At 39.6% G+C, this 23,613-nt stretch overlaps 1 protein-coding gene across 7 annotated transcripts in view; it reads right to left on the bottom strand.

The window, feature by feature from the left end:
• The window catches only part of CHD2 (chromodomain helicase DNA binding protein 2), a 111,117-nt gene that overhangs the window by 49,374 nt on the left and 38,130 nt on the right, over window positions 1-23,613 (bottom strand). For all 7 annotated transcript variants that reach the window (XM_006078755.4, XM_006078758.4, XM_006078753.4 and 4 more), the window contains 10 exons: window positions 23,248-23,348; window positions 22,323-22,367; window positions 21,999-22,177; window positions 19,871-19,995; window positions 16,421-16,637; window positions 14,546-14,635; window positions 13,470-13,660; window positions 2,911-3,099; window positions 1,158-1,320; window positions 674-826 (listed from right to left, as the gene is read on the bottom strand). In XM_006078755.4, coding sequence (XP_006078817.1) covers window positions 674-826; window positions 1,158-1,320; window positions 2,911-3,099; window positions 13,470-13,660; window positions 14,546-14,635; window positions 16,421-16,637; window positions 19,871-19,995; window positions 21,999-22,177; window positions 22,323-22,367; window positions 23,248-23,348 — 1,453 coding nt within the window. The remainder of the gene's footprint in view (window positions 1-673; window positions 827-1,157; window positions 1,321-2,910; window positions 3,100-13,469; window positions 13,661-14,545; window positions 14,636-16,420; window positions 16,638-19,870; window positions 19,996-21,998; window positions 22,178-22,322; window positions 22,368-23,247; window positions 23,349-23,613) is intronic.

Raw genomic sequence — 23,613 nt, 5'->3', positions numbered from 1 at the left:
ACACCAGACTACTCACTCCCTAGAGAAAAAAGTAACATCTTATTTCACTGATGCCAAATGATGAGCCAGACCTGAAAGCAGCCAGGGATCAGATGTACTGAAGGATCACTGACTCTTTCCGCTGTGCTATTTCTGATAATAACCACAGTATCAAGACAGCTGCTCAAAGACCACACCAGGTATTATGGATGTAACTAGGCCTTTCAGGGTACTCTGAAAGACAATCTGCACTGAGTTTTAAAGCTTGGTCTTCTTAGAATCACTAGCTTCAAGTATCTTAGGTATTAGCCTAACTGCATTAGTCCATCCAAAACTAAAGAAAAAACTTATGTAATAATATTAGGCCAAATAAATTGCACACATGCCTATATACAGATTACAGATAAATTTTTGTTTTTTTATTGTCTAACATGCAGAAAAATATTATGCTAAAGAAACTCCTCCTTCCTCCTTATTTTTCTCCTCATCTTACTGGAGATTAATGAATGAAGATGAAAACCCTTAATTTTACAAAAGTAAAATTAAGACTCTCCTGGACTCTTAATCTCAATTTGTTTCAAACAAGAAAACTCTTTGTTTTCTACCTGAGGATAACTTAACAAGCAAAGCATACAACCCAGGAGGGAGGGAGGGAGAGAGGAAGGGAGAGACCCTAAGTACCGAGCATCCTTACCTGGAAAGGGTAGTGCTTAATAGTCAGGTACTCAGCCAGGATATCCAACATCCTCACCATCTGAGAGAAGATAAGGACTCTGTTTCCTCTTTCTCGAAGTCTTGTCAACAGTTTATCTAACAGAATCAGCTTCCCACTGCTCCTGATCAGGGACTGAAGAACAAAAAGACACGATCATGATCAAAAGGATACTTCAATCTGCCCTTCACCTCTAAGAGTTCATATTTTTAAAATCATCTTAAAGCTTCTGGAAGCCTTCTGCAATCTAGCTGACAAGCAACTCCTAAAATGCTCTTTACCTGGTATCTGTGACAATATACTTCCCAGATTTTTCCTAGCTATTTGGTTTTCCTCACCTGTTTTTAAAGCTTCTTTTGATGCTCCTTGAAGAGCCATCAGGGAGGAAAAGGAGTGTTTTGAGTAAAAGCATCTACAGAAATCAACTGTCCTTAAGAAACTAATTACAAACAAGGTAGGCACACACCAGAAGAACTTCCTGTCCATTTTCCCTTTCATTTTCCTCAGGGGGTTTAATCAGGTGGCAGTGGTTGCAGCACTTCTTCAGTTCCATCACAATATTAAGGAAGCCAGATGTGCTGCCTCTCGTTCCTTTGGCGAGAGCCTTGTAATTCCTGGTCAGAATCCATCTGCAAAGTAAGACAATAATGATAGTATCAGATGCAAAGAAAGAGAACAGGGTATACCAGAAGATTATAAAAGGAAACACTATGACTGAGGGCATGGGGGCGGAGGGGAACTGAAAAGGCGAGGAAGGGCGCTTCACCTTCTGCCTCCTGCCACCTAACCAGGAGCCCTCACACACCTCCAGAGCCAGACCATTCAATGAAGGACGCTTTACCTTCTATCTCCTGCCACCTCAGCAGGAGCCCTCACACACCTCCAGAGTCAGACCATTCAACATTCTATCGGGTATTCAACCTGGCTGAGCACAGGAATATTAAGAGAGGATAATAACAATAAAAAACTGATGTATGATGCAGGGAGCTCAATGATTAAGGTGCTATGGGACAACCTATAGGGATGGAATAGGGTGGGAGGTAGGAGGGAGATTCAAGAGGGAGGGGACGTATGTATACCTATGACTGATTTATGTTGATGTATGGCAGAGACAAACACAATATCCTCCAATTGAAAGTAAGTACTTTTTTTTTAGAAAGCCAAGGCAAAAAAAAAAAAAATATATATATAAATATATATATACACACACACACTAGAACATATATTACATTTATGTATTTCACATAAACAATGACTGTCACTGAAGTTGTCTTTAATATAGTATAAAAGTGGAAATTAAGCTATCACAAATTAGAAAATCAGTTAAATAAATGAGATATATCAAAGACAGAAGCTACATATCCATTTAAATTGTGTAAAAGGGAGTTTTACAGAATACAGTGCTCATGATGAGTGTGTTTTACAACTCAGTTTGGAAAGAAGGGAGGACGGGGTGCGTGAATATTCACACATATCCAAATAAGCTCTAACCACAAACCCCAAAATATGAGAAGCACTTTTCTTCTGCACTGTGAAATTTCTTTACACTTTCAGCAATCACATGTTTTAGGAACCCATCTCAAAGAGGGATGGCTCAAAGACTATAGCACTATTTATAAAAGTTAAGTACTTGGAGCCATCCAAATGTCCATCACTGGGGGACTGGTAACAAACTTTCCCACAGACCCACCATGCGGCTGTAAAAGGAGGGCTGCCTGCCTCTGCACACCACTGCGCAGTGTTCCCAGCACAGCTGTCTGGCATCAGTAAGTGGAAAAAGTAAGGTACAGAAAAATGCAGTGTGCTACCATCTGTATAAGAAGACAAAAGGCCAGAAGAAGCTAGCGTGTATCTGCTCCTATTTTAAAAATTAAAAATAAAGGAAAGATAAACATTAAGACTTTTAAATATAACAGTAATCATTACCTAAGGAGAAGAGACACTGGAATGGAGGAGACAAGAATGAAGGCAGGTCTTTGAACAGGCCAGACTTGGCAGTTTTGGCTTTGGAGCTCTGTTAACTATTAGTAATCATCAACAAAATTAAACAAAGCAAGTCCTTAAAAATAAATTTCCCTCTCTCCGGCCATAAATAAACTGCGATTTAAATCTGTGTTGAGACTTCACTAAAAAAGGCAGTTTACCTGTCAGTTCTCTCTCTCATGTCTTCCTGGCACTGATCTTAATCCCAGTTGGGCCTGACTCAGCCAATGACTTACTTGTAATACTGTTTCTGAAGGGCTGACATCTCTACTCTGAGAATCTGTTCCACTTTGGCAGGAAGAGATTTCTCCACATCTTTCTTCACTCTCCGGAGAAGGAAAGGCTCTAGCACCTTATGAAGACTCTGATAGCCATTCTCTCTCCCTTTCCCATGGTCTTCTTCAAAATCTTCCCAGAACTCAAACCTAGAGATAAAACAGAACAGTGTTACTCAATTACACAGAAGAAAAAAAAAATTTTTTTTCCCAATTAAAATTTCTTTTTTAAGCAACCAACTAGAAAAAAAAAAAAAGTCCGTTAAAAAAAATGAGTCTTCCCTATAAGGATAAATAAATTTTATCTTTCACTAGCTCTTGAATATAAGAGCGGGGAAAACAAAAGGCAAGGGAAAATCAACTGAATCAATTTCATAAGTCTATACTGGATAACAGCAGGTTTCCGATTCTGAGACTGGATCCAGGGTTCACAAAATATTTCAGTAAATCATGCAATTAGTACATAAGTAACAAGTTATTGTGATAAAATGTTAGGCAGAAAATTAATCATAAGCTATCGTTTAATAAGCTGCAATTTACAGGGAAAACAATATTCAGAAATAAAAGAATAATTAGTGGTGGTATCAGGGCTGTCACCAAATGAAAAAACTATATCGTTTCCATCAGTCATCCTTACTGCCCACAGATTTAAAAGTTAATAGATCACAATGACAATCAACCACACAACAACCCCCAGACAAGAAGAATGATGTAAGTGATACAAATTTAATACTAACAGAACTTGGAGGCACAAAATTTATCAATGAAATTTAAAAACAAGTCACCCATAACAAATTCTGCCTGAACTCTATAGATCAAAGTTTCTCCTGTGTAAATATTAATTCAACCATCTTTCGATCACTAAAGGACTGTGGCAGAAATTCAGTATGGGACACTATGATCAAAGCTCTTTCAAAAATAAAAATTGAAAGAAGTTTCTTTCATGGGGCTTAGAAAAATATAAGCTTGCTGACTTGCCACATGAAAGCCAACAAAGCACTTGGAAGAAGCTGCTTAGTTCTGTGTACAGACTGAAGCTCAGTGGATGAGATGAGGCCCACAGTCTGCCTTCCAACACCAGGATGCCCTGCTGTGCCGAGGTCAGCCAAGTCCCGGAATTCTAAACTCAGGACTTGACATTACCTAGAGCTACCATGTAATGAGATCTCTGACAAGAGAGAAAGTCAAATGCCAGCACTGCCTCTGGGCACAAGGATGCTAACTGTCTGCTGCCACTTCTGACCCCAGGGACGGCCAGGCATGCCATCAGGCACCAGGAGCACCAGCTGCAAGGCCAGTGACACCTGGCAATGCCCGAAACCACCATGTTCAGAGAGGCAAAGAAAACAACCTTTAGCGGTAGAGACCTGAGAAAACCATTAAAGCTTCTCCCTCGACAAACCGAAGGCACACTGTATTCTGCCATACTGCAATGAAGAATAAGAACATAAACTGAAGAATTAAAACTGATAAGAGGATTAAAAGGAACAATGTGAAAAATGAGCTATCTCAACAGCATCTCAACGCAAAATGTATGAGGCAACTGGAAATGAAAGACCATTCCTATACATCAGGCTACTTTCTTAAGAGCTGGGAGATACATAATTTCTAGAGAATGTTTTAATTTACATAGCACATTTTAATTAAAACTACACTAGTCTAAAAACTTTAATAATAAACTTTTTTTTAAAACAAGACTTACTGCTCCTACTGTTTTAGGCAACAAATATTTTCACCCACCTAGTATATTCTTATTGCATTAAAAAAGTTAATGAGATATTATTTCTTAGATATATACTAAATTATTTACAAACTGCCTATGGATGCTTTCTGTCTATACAGCAGATGAGTAGTTGTGACAGAGACCATATGCCTAGTTGAAATGTTTACTACCAAGTTCTTTAAGAAAAATTTGCTGGTCCACGCACTGGACAACTGTCAGTTTGTAATACCATGGATATAAAAGGTATACCGTCATCATGGTGAACTTATGATGATACCACATCACAGCCTAAAGAGTCACTATTTTAACTATTCCTCTGTTAATCAACTTCTGTATTTATTTAACATATGCCTCTCACCGAAGTAGAAACAATTCTGCATTTTCCAGACCTTGGGATTTTGCATAAACAGAAGCTCACTCTAGTGAGGAACAACAAAGAAGAAAATTAAATCAAAGCAGGGAGAACACTATACTAGAAGTCCTGTGATAAATATGTGAAAGGAAAAGTGCAAAACAATTCACAGACTGGACTAGACAGCAGAAGCAAAACAACAACAACAAAACACTAAGAGGTAAAAATCTCCGAAAATACTCTATCAAACTAAGTTATTTTGTAGGGTGGGTATGAAATACACATTTGCACATGATTATGTGTATACGCTGAATTCTTTGATGTAGTCGTAGCTCTTTCTCGCTTTAAAAGCAAGCCCCATACTTTGCAAAAACACTACATACAGAACACAGTGGCTCAATGATATGTCTCTAGTAAGGGTAGTAACCATATACAGTAAGGGTGCGCTCCTGGTCAGAGTCGCTATGCAGAAAAGGTGACTGATCGACTCTGCACAAAGGAAATGCCATCTCAGCTGGTTAAAAAGAACAGTAACTTTTGGATGCTGAGAACCATGGCCTATCACAGCTGAGGAAGGGAAAGTCCGGAAGTTATGTGAGTAAACCTCTCTTCTGTACAATGACATTTCTTCAGCGCATCACTTCCCTAAAATGAACACACAGTTGTAGAGAGCCGTAATGAACCTCAGGACCTACCACAAAGGGTAGGGGGAAAGTACAGGATTTGTCGTCCACACAGCAAGCTCAGATGGAAATAAAGGAAAATCTAAACTTCTTAACTAATGGATTTCCTTCTTACACATACACCTTCGTGAAAAATGATTTTTTTAAATGTATGAAAATAATAATGTTTTAAAAACAAAGTTTACAAAGAGAAAAAGCTCTCTTACACATACACATGCTGATACACACACACGCATACACACACATACACAAAGTACATCCCTTAACTCCAATCCATCCTCCAATAATTATCCAACTGGCCACATGGAAAACTTTGGCAAACACTAACTGAATGGCAAACACTAACTGAATGATCATCTCTAGTGGAAAAAAGTAATTCAAAATTGCTCTCTTCAATTATAAAAACAAAAACATAAAACTTTTTTCCCAAAATGTAGCCCATGCTGGGTGGAATGCTGCAGTTGCTTAACAGCATAAAAAATTAATTATGACCATTTAGGAGTCAAAATCCCTACCATCCACCTCGCTAGCCAAGAACAAAAGGACAAATCTTAGCTAGCCATTCACTGGAGGAAACTAAGCATCACGTTTCTTTCTCTAGAAAATGAGCACATAAGTTCCCACAGGCCTCAAGGTTCCTACTATGCAGAATACTTCTACTTCATCTCTATGGTGCTATGAAGAATGCACTACTTCTCTTTAGAATTTGAAGTTTAAAGACATGGTCCTGGGTCACAGAAGACCAGAGATTGGCCTCAGTCTATCCACTTATTAACCATATGATATGAGACATATCGATCTCAGTCTATCCAGTTATTAACCATATGATACGAGACACATTTTTCATCATCTAAGGCGGCATATTCTCACTACAATCTGAGGCTAAACATACACAGTATATCAAAAGTCAGATACAAGAAAACAATATGAAAACTCTAAAGTAATGTACTTGAAAATTCTCTTATCCATTTCAGAAAACAAAGATCACTAATAGGTGATACCCCCACTGTTTCTAAACTTTCATTCATCATCTGTTTTATAGCACGCACATTTTGAAAAACACACTGTATAAAAACATGGGCTTCTGCTAATACATGATGGACAGGGTATTCATTACAGAATGGACAATAGAATATTTAAAGAGAAGGGGGAAACTGCCTCCCTCCTCAAAAAGGTGACTGCTATTGACTCACAGAGCTCTGTGTGAGGAGCAGAGGAGCAGGTGAGCAGCAAATGGAACAGGCGAAAGATCAGCAATGAGACTGGGGGGAGGGGGAAGGATGGCAGAATGGGCAATGCGGGGAGGCAGCAGGAACTCTCTCGCATAGTGCTTCTCACCCTCTGGGGGACACTCGGCAATGTCTGGAGACATTTTTGGTTGTCACAACTGAGGAAGGGGGATCACTCCTGGCATGGAGTAGGTAGCGGCCATGGATGCTGAACACCATAAAATGCAAAGGAGAGCCAACCCCCACTTTGCAAAAAAAGAATTATCCAGCCCAAGATGTCAACAGTGCTGAGGTTAAGAAATTCTGTTTCAAGAGAAGGCCGAGGAAGGAGGGGCATAGAGGGGGCCTCCTCTCTTACAAGTATACTATAGTGAGGATGCCTGCAAAAAAAAGAAATAGTCTAAGCCTGTTCTAAAACTGCTGTAGTAAGAGCATAATCAGAGTAGTCAAGCTTCTCTGTCTTCTGAGGAGTCTTAAACTATTCTTCAAAACTAAAGGTGAAAAGAGAACAGCACAGACAAATGAAGACAGAATTTGTGGGTAGAAGGCCTGCTTTACAAGAAATACTAAACAGAGCCCTTCAGGCTAGAGTGACACCTGACGGCGACTTGACTGCACAAGAAGAAATGAAGATCACTAAAAGATGGTAAGGTGAAATGGTGAATATGTAAGACTGTATAAATATATTTTCTCTTTTCTTAATTTCCTTCAAACACAAGCCTGAATAAAGCAATCGTTTTATCACTGTATTCTTGGGTTTAGAACAATGAAGGAGGAGAAAACAGAGCTATACTGCAGAAAAGTTGCTATATTTTACCAGAATTAAATCAGTATTAATTTTAAGAATATTTTGATAAGATGTATACACTAAAAACCTTGGAGCAACCACTAAAAACTATTTGTTGAAACAAAAAAAGTCAGCAAAGAAAAAAGCAAAGGAACAAAAAAGAAATAAGACATATAGAGGGAGAACAAAACAGACATAAATCCAACCATATCAATAATTCTATTAAATGTGAATGAACTAAGTGCTCCAATCAAAAGGCAGACATTATCTTACTAGAGAAGAAGGAAAACCCAACTATATGCTGTCCACAGGAGCCACACCTTAGAGAAAGATACAGGACGAAAGTACCCAATGGAAGCAGTACACTGTGCAGACAGTCATCAGGAGAGGGCTGAGGAGCTCGAGATCAAAGCAGACCCAGGGAGCGAGAAGCAGCACTGCAGACGAAGAGGGCCGTGCTATAATGGTAACAAGCTCAATACATCCGAAACATACAACAAATACTGGTTTGGCCAAAAAGTTCATTTAGAGTTTTCTGTACGATGTTATGGAAAAACTCAAATGAATTTTTGGTCAACCCAACATAAATGTGCACACATCTAACAACAGAACCCCCTAACTGACAGAACTGAAAGAAGTAGGTCATTCAACAACTGTAGTTAAATATTAAAACACTTCACTCAATTTCTGATAGAACTACTACACGTGGGGTCGGCAAGATACGTAGGAGCCTGTTAACAAAGGTGACTGAACAGACACAGAATTCTACCCAGCAAAGGCCGAATAAACATTTTTCAAGTATACATGGAATATCCTCAAAAATAAAAAACATACTAGACTATAACAAATAATTCATTTAAAGCATGTGCTCTAAGACAGAAGTAAACTACAAATCATTTAGAAAATAACACACTTTAAAAAAAAGAAACCCATGCACAAAAGAAAAAAATCAAAAGAGCAATTCAAAAACAGGTGAAAATGAATTAAAACAAAAACAGAAGATAGCAACATTTACGGGCTGCAGCTATAGCAGTACAGGGAGGGAATCTGTATCTTTAAGTACCTATATTGGGAAAAGGAAGAAAAGGTCTTAAATCAATAATCTAAGCTTCCATCTTAAGAAAACAGAAAACAAGAAAACTAAATGAAAAGCACAGGGAGACAATAATAAAAATGAGAGTGGAAATAAATGAAATTCTAAATAGAAAAAAACAAAACAAACCAATAACCTCCAAAGCTGCTGTCTTTGAAAACATCCCTAATATTGACAACTTTTACCTATTATAAAAAGACCAAGAGACAAGACACAAATTACCATAATCAAAGTATTATTTAGATCAGTACTGATCTTTGAAAAATTAAAAGGATTATTAGGAAATACTAGCTTTATGCCAACAAACAAAACAATTTAGATGAAATACACTAATTCTTAGACACAAATTAACAAAACAAAGTCAAGATGAAACAGAAAACCTGAATAGACCTATAACGAGAAATGGAAATATTCATTAAAAATTTTCTCACAAAGAAAAGCCAAAGCTCACAAGGCAACACTGGCGAATCCTATCAAATATTTTTAAAAGTAATACAAATCTTAACAAATTGTTTCAGAAAATAAAGGAGGGAATACTGTACAATTCATTCTATGATCCTGATATCAAAGCCAGAAAGACATCACTAAAACAAAAAACAAAAAAACTAGGTACCTCAGAAACAAAAATGGAAAAATCTTTAACAAAATATTAGCAAACTGAATCCAGAAACATATAAAAAGGATTCAACATTATGACCAAGTCAGATTTATCCCAGGAATGAAAGACTGACAGTATCCAAAAAGTAATTAATGCTATATACCACACGGGTGGAATACAGAACAGATATCTCATGGTCACCTCCACAGGCACAGAAGAGCAACACATGACAAAACCCAACACAACTCAAGAGCTCGTAAAAACTCTTCAAAAACTAGGAGCACAAGAAAATTTCCTCAACCTTATAAAGGGTACCTAACAAAAATCCTGCAACAGCCTACTCCCACCAACTCTACTCAACATGGGAAATTCTAGCCAATACAGTAAGACAAGAAATAAAAGGAATCTACCTACACTGGAGAAATGAGGTACTACAGCTTTAAGAGAAGATGTGAGTCTAATAAAGAACTTCAATCTAGACCACTTTTAAAAAATTAAAAACCTCTTCAACTCATTAAGGGTGCTGCTACATGGCGGGTAGAAGGATGTGCACTCATCTTTTCCTGCGAGAACACCAAAATCGCAACTAGCTGTTGAACAACCATTGACGGGAATATGTAGGAACACAACAAAAGATACCCCACGTCCAAGGACAAAGGAGAACAAGGTAAACAATTTAACTTAAAAATGGGTGAAAGACTGAACAGACATATCACCAAAGATACACTAATGGCTAATGAACACATGAAGAGATGTTCAGCATCACTAGTCATTATAGAAACCAAGTCAAAACACAACGAGATATCACTATTTGCCCACCAGAATGCTGGAATCCAAAAGACTGACAAGACACCAAGTACCAGAGATGACAGAAATGAAAAAATTCAAACATTTCTGATGGGAATGTAAAATGGTACAGTCTCTTTGGAAAACAGCCGGTAGCTTCTTAAGAAGTTAAATATATACTGTATGAATAACGCAGCAATTCCACTTCCATGTATATAATCATTAACAAAATAGCCCCAAACTGAAGCAACCCAAACATCCATCAACTGGTGTACAGAATGGAATATGACTCCATAATAAGAGACTAACTCCTAATAAATTCTATAAATTCTGTAACATGGGCGAATCTCAAAATGATTATGCTAAGTAAAAGAAGCCAAAAACAAAAGATTACTTATTAGGATTCAATTCAGAAGAAATTTTTAGAAAAGGTACATCTCTAGAGATGAAAACTGTTTAGTGACTGCCTAAGGCTAGAAGTTGAAGCAGAGATTAACTACAAACAGGCAAGAAGGAATTTTTTGCGGTGAGGAACATATTCTAAAGGTAGACTGTGGGGATGGCTGCACAATTCTATAAATTTACTAAAAAAAAAAAAAAAATTGACTTGTATACTTAAAACGGTACATTCCACGGTTGTTGCTGTTGTTCAGTCGTCCAGGCGTGTCTGACTCTTTGCGACCCCACGGACTGCAGCACGCCAGGCCTCCCTGTCCCGCACCATCACCTGTACCACATTCTATGGTACATACATTACATTCCCATAAGCTGTTTCCTTAGGCTGTCCAAAACATGCCGTGCTCGGTTTATGGCACAGAGTAAGCACTCACGTCTTCTCCAAATTAAAAAAAAAAAAGTGGCGCTTCATCTATTAACTTGACAATTCTTAACTGAACTGTTTACTGCGTGCCATGTACTACTCTAGGTCTGTGGACCACAGATGAATAAACAAACAAGATCCCTGCTACTTCTGAATACATAATTTAATGGCACAGGATCAGTGAGGAAATAAATGGGGGCAGGGCAGAGAAAGGTGCCATATAGAAAATGAAACGGGGTGTGGAAGATAAGCATGTCCAATAAGGAATTTCAGGTTCGCTGGTCACATAAGGTAAGGCAAAGGTATTAATAAGTGACTTCCCCTCTGAAGATGAGGAGAAAGAACATTCCAGACAAAAAGAATAGCAATGCTTGGACCCACACATATATGGGCACGTTATCTTTGACAAAAGAGGCAAGAATATACAATGGGAAAAGGACAGTTTCTTCAACAAGTGGCACTGGAAGAAGTGGACAACTATGTGCAAAAGAATGAAATTAGAGCACTTCCTAACACCACACACAAAGATAAACTCGAGATGGATTAAAGACCTATTTGTAAGACCGGAAGCCGTAAAACTCTTAGAAGAAAACATAGGTAGCACACTGTGACATAAATCATAGCAAGATCCTTTATGACCCACCTCCTAGAATCATGGAAATAAAAACAAAATAATTAAATGGGACCTAATTAAACGTAAAAGCTTTTGCACAGCAAAGGAAACTGTAATCAAAGTGAAAAGACAACCCTCAGAATAGGAGAAAGTAATAGCAAATGAAACTACTGACGAATTAATTTTCAAAATAGACAAGCAGCTCATACAATACTCAATACCAGAAAAACAAACAACCCGATCAAAAAGTGGACAGAAAGATCTGAACAGACATTTCTCCAAAGAAGACATACAGATGGCCAATAAACGTATGAAAAGATGTTCAACATCACTCATTATTAGGGAAATGCAAATCAAAACCACAAGGAGGGATCACCTCACCACAGACAGAATGGCCATCATCAAAGAATCCACAAACAAGTACTGGAGAGGGTGTGGAGAGAAGGGGGCCCTCCAGCGCCATGGGTGGGATGTCAACTGACACAGCCACTGCAGGAGACGGCACGAGGGCTCCTTTAAAACCAGGAGTAAAGCCACCATGTGAACAGCAGTGTCACTCCTAGGCACCTACCCCGAGGAAACCCAAACCCAAGGAAGACACACGGACCCAGTGTCCACTGCAGCACTGCTTCCAGCAGCCGAGACACCGAAGCAGCCCCGACGTCCATCAACAGACGGATAAAGCAGCTGTGGTACACACACAATGCCCATAAAAAGGAACACATCTGAGTCCATTCTAATGAGGTGGATGAACCTAGAACCTACTGTACAGAGTGGAGTAAGCCAGAAAGAGAAAAACAAATATCGTATATTAACACATATCCATGGACTCTAGAAGGAAGGTACTGACGCATCTGTTCGCAGAGCAGCAATGGAGACGCAGACAGAGAAGAGACTTATGGACAAAGGTGGGGAGAAGCAGAAGAGGGTGGGATGAATGGAGAGCAGCATGGAGGCGTGCACACCAACATTCGTAAATAGATGGCCAATGGGAACGTGCTGTATGACTCAGGGAACCCAAACTGCGGCTCTGTGATAACCTAGAGCGGGCAACGGGTGAGAGGTGGGAGGGAGGGGACATATGTACACCTGTGGCTAATTCATGTTGACGTATGACAAAAATCAAAACAACATTGTAAACCAATCATCAATCAACTAAAAACAATAATAAAATAAAATAAAGAAAAGAATAGCAATGCTTGGCTTGTTAAAGGAACCAGAAGATAGCCAGAATGGATGGAGCACAATCAGTGGTGGAGAAAATGCTAAGATGGGTCAGATGCTGAGTAGGGTATTCCACATTAGGGTAACAATTTAGATTTAAAGTATCATCAAACACCATTGGATAATTTTTTAAGTTTTATGAAATGTACATACCATCTCTCCCACAAAAATCTTTTCAGTAAAGACATCCCACAATTCTTTAAATAGGTAATTGTAACAAATCTGAAGTTGATGCTTTTACTATCAAAACCTTAGATTTAGGATATTTTATTTTCAGATTGTATACCTTGTATACACCATTCCAATTATATTGATGACCTCATAGCTACTGGGAGAAGGTCTGAAATGTTTTCTATTTATCAATTATTTCCTCCAAAGCATTAAACAATTCAAATGCTTGGTAGACAATATGCTTTCTTCCTTAATAGACTGATTTTTGAGCTTTCTATCATTTGTTATAAAACATTTCACACTTTTATTGCTGCCTCAGTTCCATGCTTTGCTTTCCCCAAACCATGCCATCTGTTTTCCCTAAGGTCTGCTAAAAAAGTTAAAAAGCATTGGCATTTCAGACATTCTAGCATCTTTTGAAATACATAGGAAGGAGCTTACTTCTCCGGCATAATAAAGTGCAGCAAGGACCAGAGCTCTTTGAGGGAATTCTGAAGAGGGGTCCCCGTAATCAGGAGCCTATGGTTGGACTTGAAATCAATCAGAGTTTTATACAATAAAGAGTCATCATTCTTCAACCGATGGGCTTCATCCACTCCCAGAAAGGCCCAGTTAATACTGCCCAGCACAGTCTAAAGTAAAAACAAAACAGAACGAGCCACCAGGTCAGAAGGGAACCTAAAAATACTTTCAAGTGTTAATCATCTCTGTACAAATACCATCACAAAGGTTTACACAGAAACATTTATTCTTCACTGACTTAAAAGTACGTAAGACTCTTCTGTTTATTCTCTTAGTTGCCAGACTGGTGTTTACTCTAAAGAACAGGTCATCCTCTAAAACCTACAGGGGGTCTTTCAGGTATCGCTGCATGCCTCAAAGCAAAAACACAAAAACTGGTATGCTGGGCAAAAACAACACAAAAACAAAAACTCAAGATTTTGCAGTCTCTCCTTAATTAAGATTATTCTCTGCCTATTCTCCATCCCAACCCTGAAGCACAGAAACACCAAGAGCCACAAGCTAGTTACAAGCCACAGCTTGTAAACAAGCTGAACTTGCTTACACCTATCATCATCAATGGGATCACTTGGCACATACATTTCATAGTAACGGTAGAAAGGAGATAATTTAAAGAGCTTCATTTTTCTGTCCTCTTCACAGAGACCATTCACAACGTCTGTTCTGGAGAAGTGCTTAACAATAAGATGGCAAATGCCTGAGAGGCACTCAAGACCAGCTTCCAATGACTGACCAGAATCTCCTATCAGGTGTGGGCCTCAATCCCCTTTCATCCTGTCTTATTCAATTGGCTTAGGTGACCCAAGGTCCCATTCGACTGTAAGGTTCTAGGGTTTTTTATATATATATATATATATAACCTTAACATTCTTCATGGATTTTATGTTCTTCATTTGTTGGCTTTTTTAAATAAAAACAGAAAAATAACATGGCAAGGGGGAGGCAGAGACCACACCATTTGGACAAGTCACACTCCTGGGTTACCAATTACACACCTTATCTTTTAAGAGGATCTCATATGTTGTTATAAGCGCATTGAACTTTAGCCTTTTGGTCTGAGAGTGAATCCATTCATATTCTCGTATCTATAAAAGAAAATAGAAATTAAGACACAATTTCTACTTTAAGCCTTCTATATCACCACCAAGTCTTATGACAGATGCAACAAAATATGCCAAATAAAAAATTAAATCTAATTAGAACTTAATGAATACCTTATACATTCTAAACTGATCTAAGCAACCAAAGTACAGAGCAATACAAGTTAGAATTAAAAGATCTATTACTGAGCAGCAAAAACTTTATTGCCAGAATTCAAATAGTCTTCTCTCCATATTCCCCCGCCCCAATACATTTGAGAAAAAAATGCATTTCATGAGTAATTAAACCCTGGTGACTTGAACTTATCTAGAGATCTTCCAGAATGAAAATTTTCTTAAGGAAATATAATTTGATTATTCTTTGGGTAGGGCATACTTTTATTAGTAAATAAAACAAATTCCAACTTCTGACTTGGTCAGAAATTTCATTAATCATATAGCAGTAAGATATGGCCCCCAAGAAGGAGGAAAGGGAGGCTTACAGGATTAAAATACAACCTAGTAAGAATGAAAATAACATCAATGCAAACAAATATAAAAACTAACACATTCATACAAAAGTATAAAGTACATAACTGGACACCCAGCAAGCACAATGGTCCATGACAAAGCTCCTACAGTTTGGTTATCAAGTTAGGAATGGAGAATGGGTCAAGGAGAGCTTGAGAAAATCACCATCAAGTGGGAAGGAAGAACAAAGAAAAGGAGTACTGGGAAGAAAAGAAAGTGTACCTGACCCCACAATTATTTAGAGTTCTTTTTCTTTGCCCTCACCTTTCAGTGCAGTGGTGTTTGAAGCAAGTCTACATAATCTAGATTTTCTTTTTTAATGGTTAACGGATGGATCAACAAACTGAGGAACTATTATGTACTTAGAAACTCAAAATTAGAGCAATGAAATCTGCCAGAGTTTAGGTTAGGCAATTTCAATGAAACTATCAGCAACTTCCTAGAAACAGTTCATTCCAACGTACATCCAGTGGTGAAAAAGCCCAGGTCTGGGATTGAACACATCCTTGTCCCAACCCCAGCTCTGCCACAGTCCAGCTGGCCTGAGGCCAAGTGTTAACCTCTCTGTCAATTTCCTTCATCAGTTGATTGGAAAGAATATCATCTACTTTAAAGACTATCATAAGGATTATAGGTAATATATATGAAGTACCCAGCACAGGGCCTGGCACACAGTACCTTAAAAAAAGTTACTCGTTACCAAGAAAAGATCTGTCAAACAAAGATAAACTTAAGCCCCTGTGTTCCAAGTTCCTGATGCTCAAGTTAACTTTGATATCAGACAAATAATTCTCATGTCTGCTGCTCTGAAATAGCTCACCGTCCTTTTACTCCTTTCTTATAAGTTATACAACTGTCCCATTTTTTAAAAGTTAGGAAACAAATTCTAAGAACTAAATTATTTTCAGTACTATCTCTGTCAAATACTACTAACATTTCATAAGGCGTAAACTCTATCGCATAATCCTTTGTAAATTAAGTGGTCTTGAAAGTACACAGAAAAGAAAGAAGAAAAACTTAATACTGCAATCCATCTAGGAAAGATTCCCATTCATGTACAGCTGTTGTTTTTCTTTACAAAGTAAGCATACGTTTTTAAGACTATCAGAATTGTATTTTTGTGATACAGAAATGTCCCAGTAACAGGGGCACAGCACAGTGTCAGAAGCACAATTTTACTAAAGACTATAATAGCTTTAGGTCAATTTCCAAAATACATTTATAACACAGATTCTATCCCAATTCTTTTTGTTTACACACCGTATTTCTGCTCATCAGGTCACCTATGTAAACCACTACGTTAATCTCTGGTGCCCAGATTTCAAACTCCCTCTGCCATGAGGTGAGGGTGGATAAAGGGACGACTATAAGAAAGGGGCCATACAGCTGGTGTTGGTGGAACAGGTAGGAGAGGAATGATATGGTCTGGATGGTCTTTCCTAGGCCCATTTCATCAGCAAGGATTACACTGTTACTTCTGCAGAAAGAAAAAGATAAAAACAAAAAGATCATCAGTTCACAACAAAAAACAAACAAAACAGTATATGCACAAACAGCAGAGGCATCAAGGCCTCACGATATCCCTCAGCAAGTCAGGGGTTTTGAGCCTCAAATGTCTCTCCTCTCCTCTCCTCTGCAATCGTCTCCTGCGTCAGAAGACAGCAGGGTAACAAGTAACCTAAGTATAATTGAGGTCTGGATTACTGTAAGAGCCGCTTTCCATCTACCTCTTATAACAGAAGGCAGGTTTGGAATAGTGGTGTAAAGCACATGCCCTGGGCTCCATCAATGCAGAAGGCAGAGGCAGACGGGCTACCCCACTCCTGGTGAGCCCTACAGCCTGACAGTCACGGGCCCTTGTTCAGACTGCCCACCCATTCCACTGCCTGCCACTGGGCTGCTTAATGCTGTAATCACTACTCTCCAGACCTACATGCCGCAGGTGCACAGAGCTTCCTTTAAACATACTGGTATCTAGCAGGGGTAGGCTGCAGATCAGATCTCTGAATCCCACCCCAGACCTGCTCAATCGGAATATCTGGAAAAGGGCTCAGAACTCTGTATTGTTAACAAGCACTCCTGGATACACTGTAATATGGGTATACTCCTTGGACCACACTTTGAGACAGACGGCTCTAGGGGACAGGCAGGATTTCAACAGGGTGCTAATAGGAAAGGACTGTCCAGATACTAGGAAAAAAACTTTAATTAATTTGAGCTAATTTAAACTTAAAAAAATAGCCAGAGTTAGGAAATATGTTCTGGAAATAGAAAAGAGTCCATTTGGCAGGAAACCAGGGATGCATATATGCCGTAAGGTTGAAAATATAAAAAGGTTCTTGAAAATGAGGCCACGGGAGGTTTACATATGTATAATACACACTTAATCAGTGGACCAGAGAGAACAAAAACTAATATTCAAGTTAAAGACAACTAAGTGATTAGAAAAACAAGACATTTAATTCACCAAGAAGATATCCCTGAGTGATTTCCCTCTTATTTCTCTCACCTTTTCACACCACTGGGGAGGAAACAGGGTTAATTTTCTCCAACATTTCCTCTCCCTAGCAAACTGCCACTGTCCATTTATACACATGAAAGGAGGTCTGATCTGCCTGTTTTTCTGGAACTAGACCAAAACAGCATGTTACTTAATGCAAGGTTCCCACAACCAGGGCCCAGTAGCTAACTGGGCCTTTTTCAGCTGATTCTGAATTAATGAGTTTAAAGACTCTACAGGGTGTGACTCTGGACGAGGGCTCCTAAGAGTCCTGAAGTGTAAAGCAAGAGGATTAGTTACACAACTTCTAAGGCTCCACTGAGCTTATAATTGTCCTTTAGGAAGCGCACATCTCACTATTCTCGGAAACAAAAATAATCTTCCAGCAATCGAGAACAGGAGTTACCTCAGACCTCCATTCTCAAAGGAATCGAACCTCAAGATCTTTGTTTCTTACACTGAATGTTAAATATTACATAAATTTTAACAAGACAAAAAACAGATGGCTCAACTGGGAAAGTCACATAAATGCATCTCCGTAATGAAAAACCATCTTTTCAGCACTGAGAAAAGCAGCTCACAAGTCTTTGCTTTGGAGCTGTACTCTATTCTGAAATAAGAATTCTTGCTTTGCCACCAAATACTGACAAAATTAAGAGCTGCCATCTGGGGAAGGAATGTGCAGACAGACATAGGTGCTTCCCCTCCCTCCTTCGCCTCTCTGTGCCGCCATGATGCTGCACATGGGTGTCCAGGCTGGCGCTCTCAGGAATACCAACAGTGTGGAAAAGAGGCAAATGCCAGGTGCCTATCAAACCACGCTCCAAAGCTGCTGTCAGGCTTCTAACCCTGATGAAGAAGCCTGGTTACGCTGGCAAATTTGAAATCATCCATGATCACTGCGCTGTACAAGTTGTTGAGAGCCTCACAGGCAGGCTTCGTAAGTGTGGAGTGACCAGCCCCAGATTTGATGTGCAACTGAAAGATCTAGAAAAATGGCAGAATGGCCTGCTCCCGTCCCGTCAGTTTGTTTTCATTGTACCAACAACCTCAGTGGGCATCATGGACCATGAAGAAGCAAGATGAAAACACAGGAGGGAAAACCTTTGGATTCTTTTTCAAGGGATATAATACTTATTTGCAAATAAAACACCTTGAGGGGGTTTAAAAAGGTACTTTTCACCCTGTATGTTCTATGAGGACAGGGAAATCCTGTCTTGTCTTGGTTCACTATTAAATTCTCAAGGCCTACATGGGTTCCTAATGCACAGTAATTAGGGAATACTTGAGTCTGCAATTGAACTTGGTGAATAAAATTCATGAGTACAGTCTCAAAGTACCTTTAAACCTCATTGTCTCATCTCTCTTCTTTTTTCCCAAGACTATGGTAATCTTATTACAAAAAGTGAAGGATAATTTCACAAGTTCAACTGTCAGAAAACTTTCTCTAAATGGGATGGCCTGTATAGCAATTGGGGAGCAGGGGAATCACAGGACTCTTTAGCACCAGTATGTAAATTAGAGATCTTCTCTCATCTTAGAATAATTCCTTCCACACCAAAGATTTGGGCAAATTATCTTGCTATTTGTGCTCACGAATAACACAGTATGACACAGGTCGCTGGCTATTACCCTCCCAATAACTAAATAACAAAGTACTTTTTACTTCAGGCTAAAGTGGTAATTACACATACAGGAAAATTCCCAGAAGTGATTTCTCTTAATCAAATATATATATACATACATACATACACACACACACACACACACACACACACATATATATATATGATTTTTTTTTCTATAATATACAATGGACTTCCCTTGTGCTCAGTGCTAAGAATCCACTTGCCAATCCAGGAGACATGGGTTCGATCTCTGGGTCAGGATGATCCCCAGGGGGAAGGAAATGGCAACCCACTCCAGTATTCTAGAAAATCCCACGGACAGAAGAGCCTGGTGGTCTACAGTCAATGGTATCCCAAAAGAGTCGGACATGACATAGTGACAAAGAACAATAATAATATACAATGGGGCTTCCCTGGTGGCTCAGATGGTAAGAATCTGCCTGCAACGCAGAAGACCCAAGTTCAATCCCTCGGTTGGGAAGATCCCCTGAAGAAGGGAATAAAAAGGAGTAATTCTTTGCATCTAACATGTTAAACAGCCAGAAACAGTAGAGAAAACATCAAACATAATCTTCTACGTACTTGCACCAGGAATGAGCAAGCCAGTTGAGACCTTCCAGCTGATAATCTCGGAGCTCCAGATTCTCTCCTCCTAAATATGCCGGCTGTTTCTTTAAAGCCACAAATCGTGGTCTCTGCTTCAGGGCCTGAAATGCAGAATTGAACAAAGACCAGGTATGAAGAAAACCTTCTTCATATGTTAACCTGTTAACCTTCTTCATATGCAAACCTGTTCATATGTTAAAATGCTAACCATGATTTGTGCACTCTACACTAAAGCATAAGAATTGAAATTTCACATCTGTATCACCAACCACACCCAACCGACCATGAGTTCCTGCATTGTTGTCTACATCCCCAAAGCCAGACGGCAGCCCGAGATTTTGTTAGTTATTGCTTCTTTCCTGAAGTAAGTTTGTGAACATCGTTAAACAGCACTTACTCTACATCATCTCTACAGTGGGGCAGTGAGTCACCTGTTTTCCTCTTGGCGTTACCTTACTCTATAAACAGCACAAAACAATGCCTCTCGGAAAGTCTGTCTATGCTGCCATAACAGCATTTGTAAATTCTGAAAAGCAGCCCACCTCCCTTGAAGCCCCAACTCTGTGAGTCTGGCTTTCTGAAGGAAAAGATGCTGCTCTCACCTTCAGAGGTGTGAAGATTTGGCAGCCTAGTAAAGCCATGTCTCTACGGTTTGCACAAAATGTGTCTTCTACGGCCAACTCAGTTTGGGAAACACTGGGTTGAAAAGTTACATGCATCCCATGGCTCGTGACTTTTCAAGTCTACCATGTTTGTGGATGCCGTGAGCTTACAGGAGAAGCTCATTCAGGAGTGCATCCCAGAGTGATTTGCCCACAAAAGCCTTTTTTGCAGGGAGCATTTCTCTGAAGATGAGCACTCTCTGGAATGAGTGCCCTATTAAGAAGGGTCATCCTACTGAAGTATCCGATAAGGTAATTACTGTTTGTCTCAGCTCTCCTCTGTGAGCAGCTGGCAGCCAACAGAATCAGATGCCTCACTCGCAGCTGTCCGCTCCCGCCAAGTCTCCCCACAAACCTTCTCCTGTCTGACCCTTCAATTGCTGCTACTGCCTTCATCCTCACACCAACTCTCCCTTCAGGGGCTTATTCTACATCTTCCTGGTGGGACCTTCTGGCTTTAACAGTTACTTACTCTGGAGTCTCCAACCCACAGTCGTTAGATTAAGCTTTCTAAATGAAATACTGTTTCTGGCCTGCTGCTCTGCTCAAGAGGGTAGGCTTATCTATACCCACAGGATAAAGTCAATATATCCTTCAAGGTATTCAATACATATACACTTTGATTTGTCAATATCACCTCCCTCTTCCAACCCTGAGGCCCGGTGGTCCCCCAACTATATTACAAAAACATCTTTCTCTTAGTATCTTTCACAAGAGGGCAATAACCTGGGCCCCCTTTTATCTTGTCTAACCAGCTCCAATCTATTCTTCAAGGGTAGGGCACTTCATGTACCACAACTTCCTCTAGTTTTAAAACCCCTTCAGTGATCCCTGTGGCTCAGTGACTTCTGCCTCTGGATATCGTCACACTCACTGACCTCCAGTGACACATTGCTTTTTACAGGTACAGGTTTGGTGCTATGAATCTGAAGACAACCTCTCGGACAAAGAGGCCATGTCTTACGTATACTTTTATTACTGAGGACCCAAGCATTCCACTTTATACAGGGAATAAATACCAACAAAAGATAAGGATCTGTACAACCAGTCTAGCAGAGACTGGTTGATCCAGTCTTTGGATCAATCAAATAAGACAACTTGTACAGATTCTTGTCTTTTGTAGAATTCACTCACTTCCTTTTCCTGCCACTTCTCTTCAAAGTGCTTTAACTCTTTCAAGGAGTCTCCACAGTATCTCTGAACTAGGTATATCTAACTGTGTAAATAGTAAGATGAAAAGAGTCAGTAAAGCCATTATACAACACATCCTGCTCTCCTGTTTTAATGGTTTTCCTTTGATACCAAGATTAGGTCATCTTCTTCCACATGAGAACTGTCCTTTACTTCTGCAGTCTTTTCTCCCCCCAGCATCTATGTGTGTGGCCAGGCCTTTGCAGCAATACATCTTCCCCTGAAAGCTCAAAGGCCAGCAGTCAGCACACCTTGCATTCTCTTGTGGGGATGGTTTTTGAATTGTTGCGACTGTGGAAGCTGTCGATGCAGCTCTGGAATTTCTTTCCGATCAGGGCTTCGTCTTCCCAGCTGCACTCTGAATAGGGCAGTCCCATCCACTTGCATAGATACTCAGGTTCGTTGGAAGGGGCCGGCTTCCGGCTGTGAGCTATTTCACACAAAAATTTACAGATCAGCAACTGCCAATTAAAGGAGAGGGGTGACATTCTGTTTTATGTGTAACCAAGGCAACACCACATGGCAAAGCATGCATCGCTCTTAGACAGTATTTATAAACAAGATCTCTCACTTACCTGGAAAGTCTGTTTGACCCAGTGTAGATTTGCTTGTCTTCACAGCTAAATAAATGGAAAATTAGGTAAGTTATCACCAAAACCAAGAAAACAGTGACATTTCAGGCCCTGTGAGGAAGAGTACAAATATACTCTACTATCTCATGTCTTAAAAAAATAAAAAAGAGACAGCCGTGTTGTTCTCACAACCCTATCTGGCCCCATTTCTGTCTCCCCACCCCCACCTGCAGCCCCACCACCCCAGGGATTCATCCCCCCGGGCCAGGACTACTGCCGAGCGGAAGGATCAAGCCCCAGTCCTCCCTGACTGGCAACGCCACCTGCCTCCTGAGCTACCCGGTGCTTGGCACGCCTACCCCCTGGCTGCCACCTCATTGACGGGCCTTTCTCACTCTCCTCTGCTGGTTTCTTCACAACTTTCAAAAGCTGGAATGCCCTCAGACTTCTGCTCTCACCATGTGTACATTTCTTGATGATCTCATTAAACCTTAGGCTTTAAATACTATCTACACACAGATAAATTCTCAAGTTTCAATCTCCAGCTAAGACTGAGTTCTAAACTCCAGATTCACATCCTCTACAGCCTTCACAATACTATCCACTTAGATGACTGTGAAGTATATCAAACTGACAAACTAAGCTCTTGACTTCTCTTCCCTCAGTCTTGCTGTTTCAGTAAATGGTACCTCCAATCTCCTATTTGCTCAGGTCAAGAATACTGACACCACCCCTCTGTCTTTCCCCATCTCCAAATCTACCAGCAAGTCTTGTTAGCTTTTCCTTCCAAATAAATCTAGGCATCTGACTCTTCTCCAAATTTACACCTGCAAAAATGCATTTTTTAGTATCTATACCTTACTCCCAAAAAAAAGTTCCTTTATTCCTGGAACTCCAACACTGCTTAAATGAGTTTCCATGTACTTACCTATTACTCTTTCTACGATCTGATACTGTTTGTTCAGCTCCGAGGCCAGCTCTTGTTGGCAGTTGAAATATTCCACATCTTCAGGAGAAACCTTCCCTAACCTGGCCAGAAGTCAAACGAGGAAGAGTACATACTAATTAGATCTGGAGAATCCATACTCATCTATCAATGCAAAGTCAAAACAGGAAAGGAAACTTAGTCTTTACTTTCATATGTCCCTTTAGTGATCTTGTACTAATAATTAGGCCAGAGATTTTAAGAAAAACATGTAAGACTTGTAGAAACACTGAAACCTCAGACTTAAAGGACACACCAGTTGTTCTTGCTGATGTGGCCTGTTTATAAAGAAACCTAAAAATAACTATT

The sequence above is a fragment of the Bubalus bubalis genome, chromosome 20 (assembly GCF_019923935.1).
Source record: "Bubalus bubalis isolate 160015118507 breed Murrah chromosome 20, NDDB_SH_1, whole genome shotgun sequence".
Taxonomy (NCBI): domain Eukaryota; kingdom Metazoa; phylum Chordata; class Mammalia; order Artiodactyla; family Bovidae; genus Bubalus; species Bubalus bubalis.
Note: the sequence above shows the minus strand (reverse complement) of the source record. Positions and strands in the feature narration are given on the sequence as shown.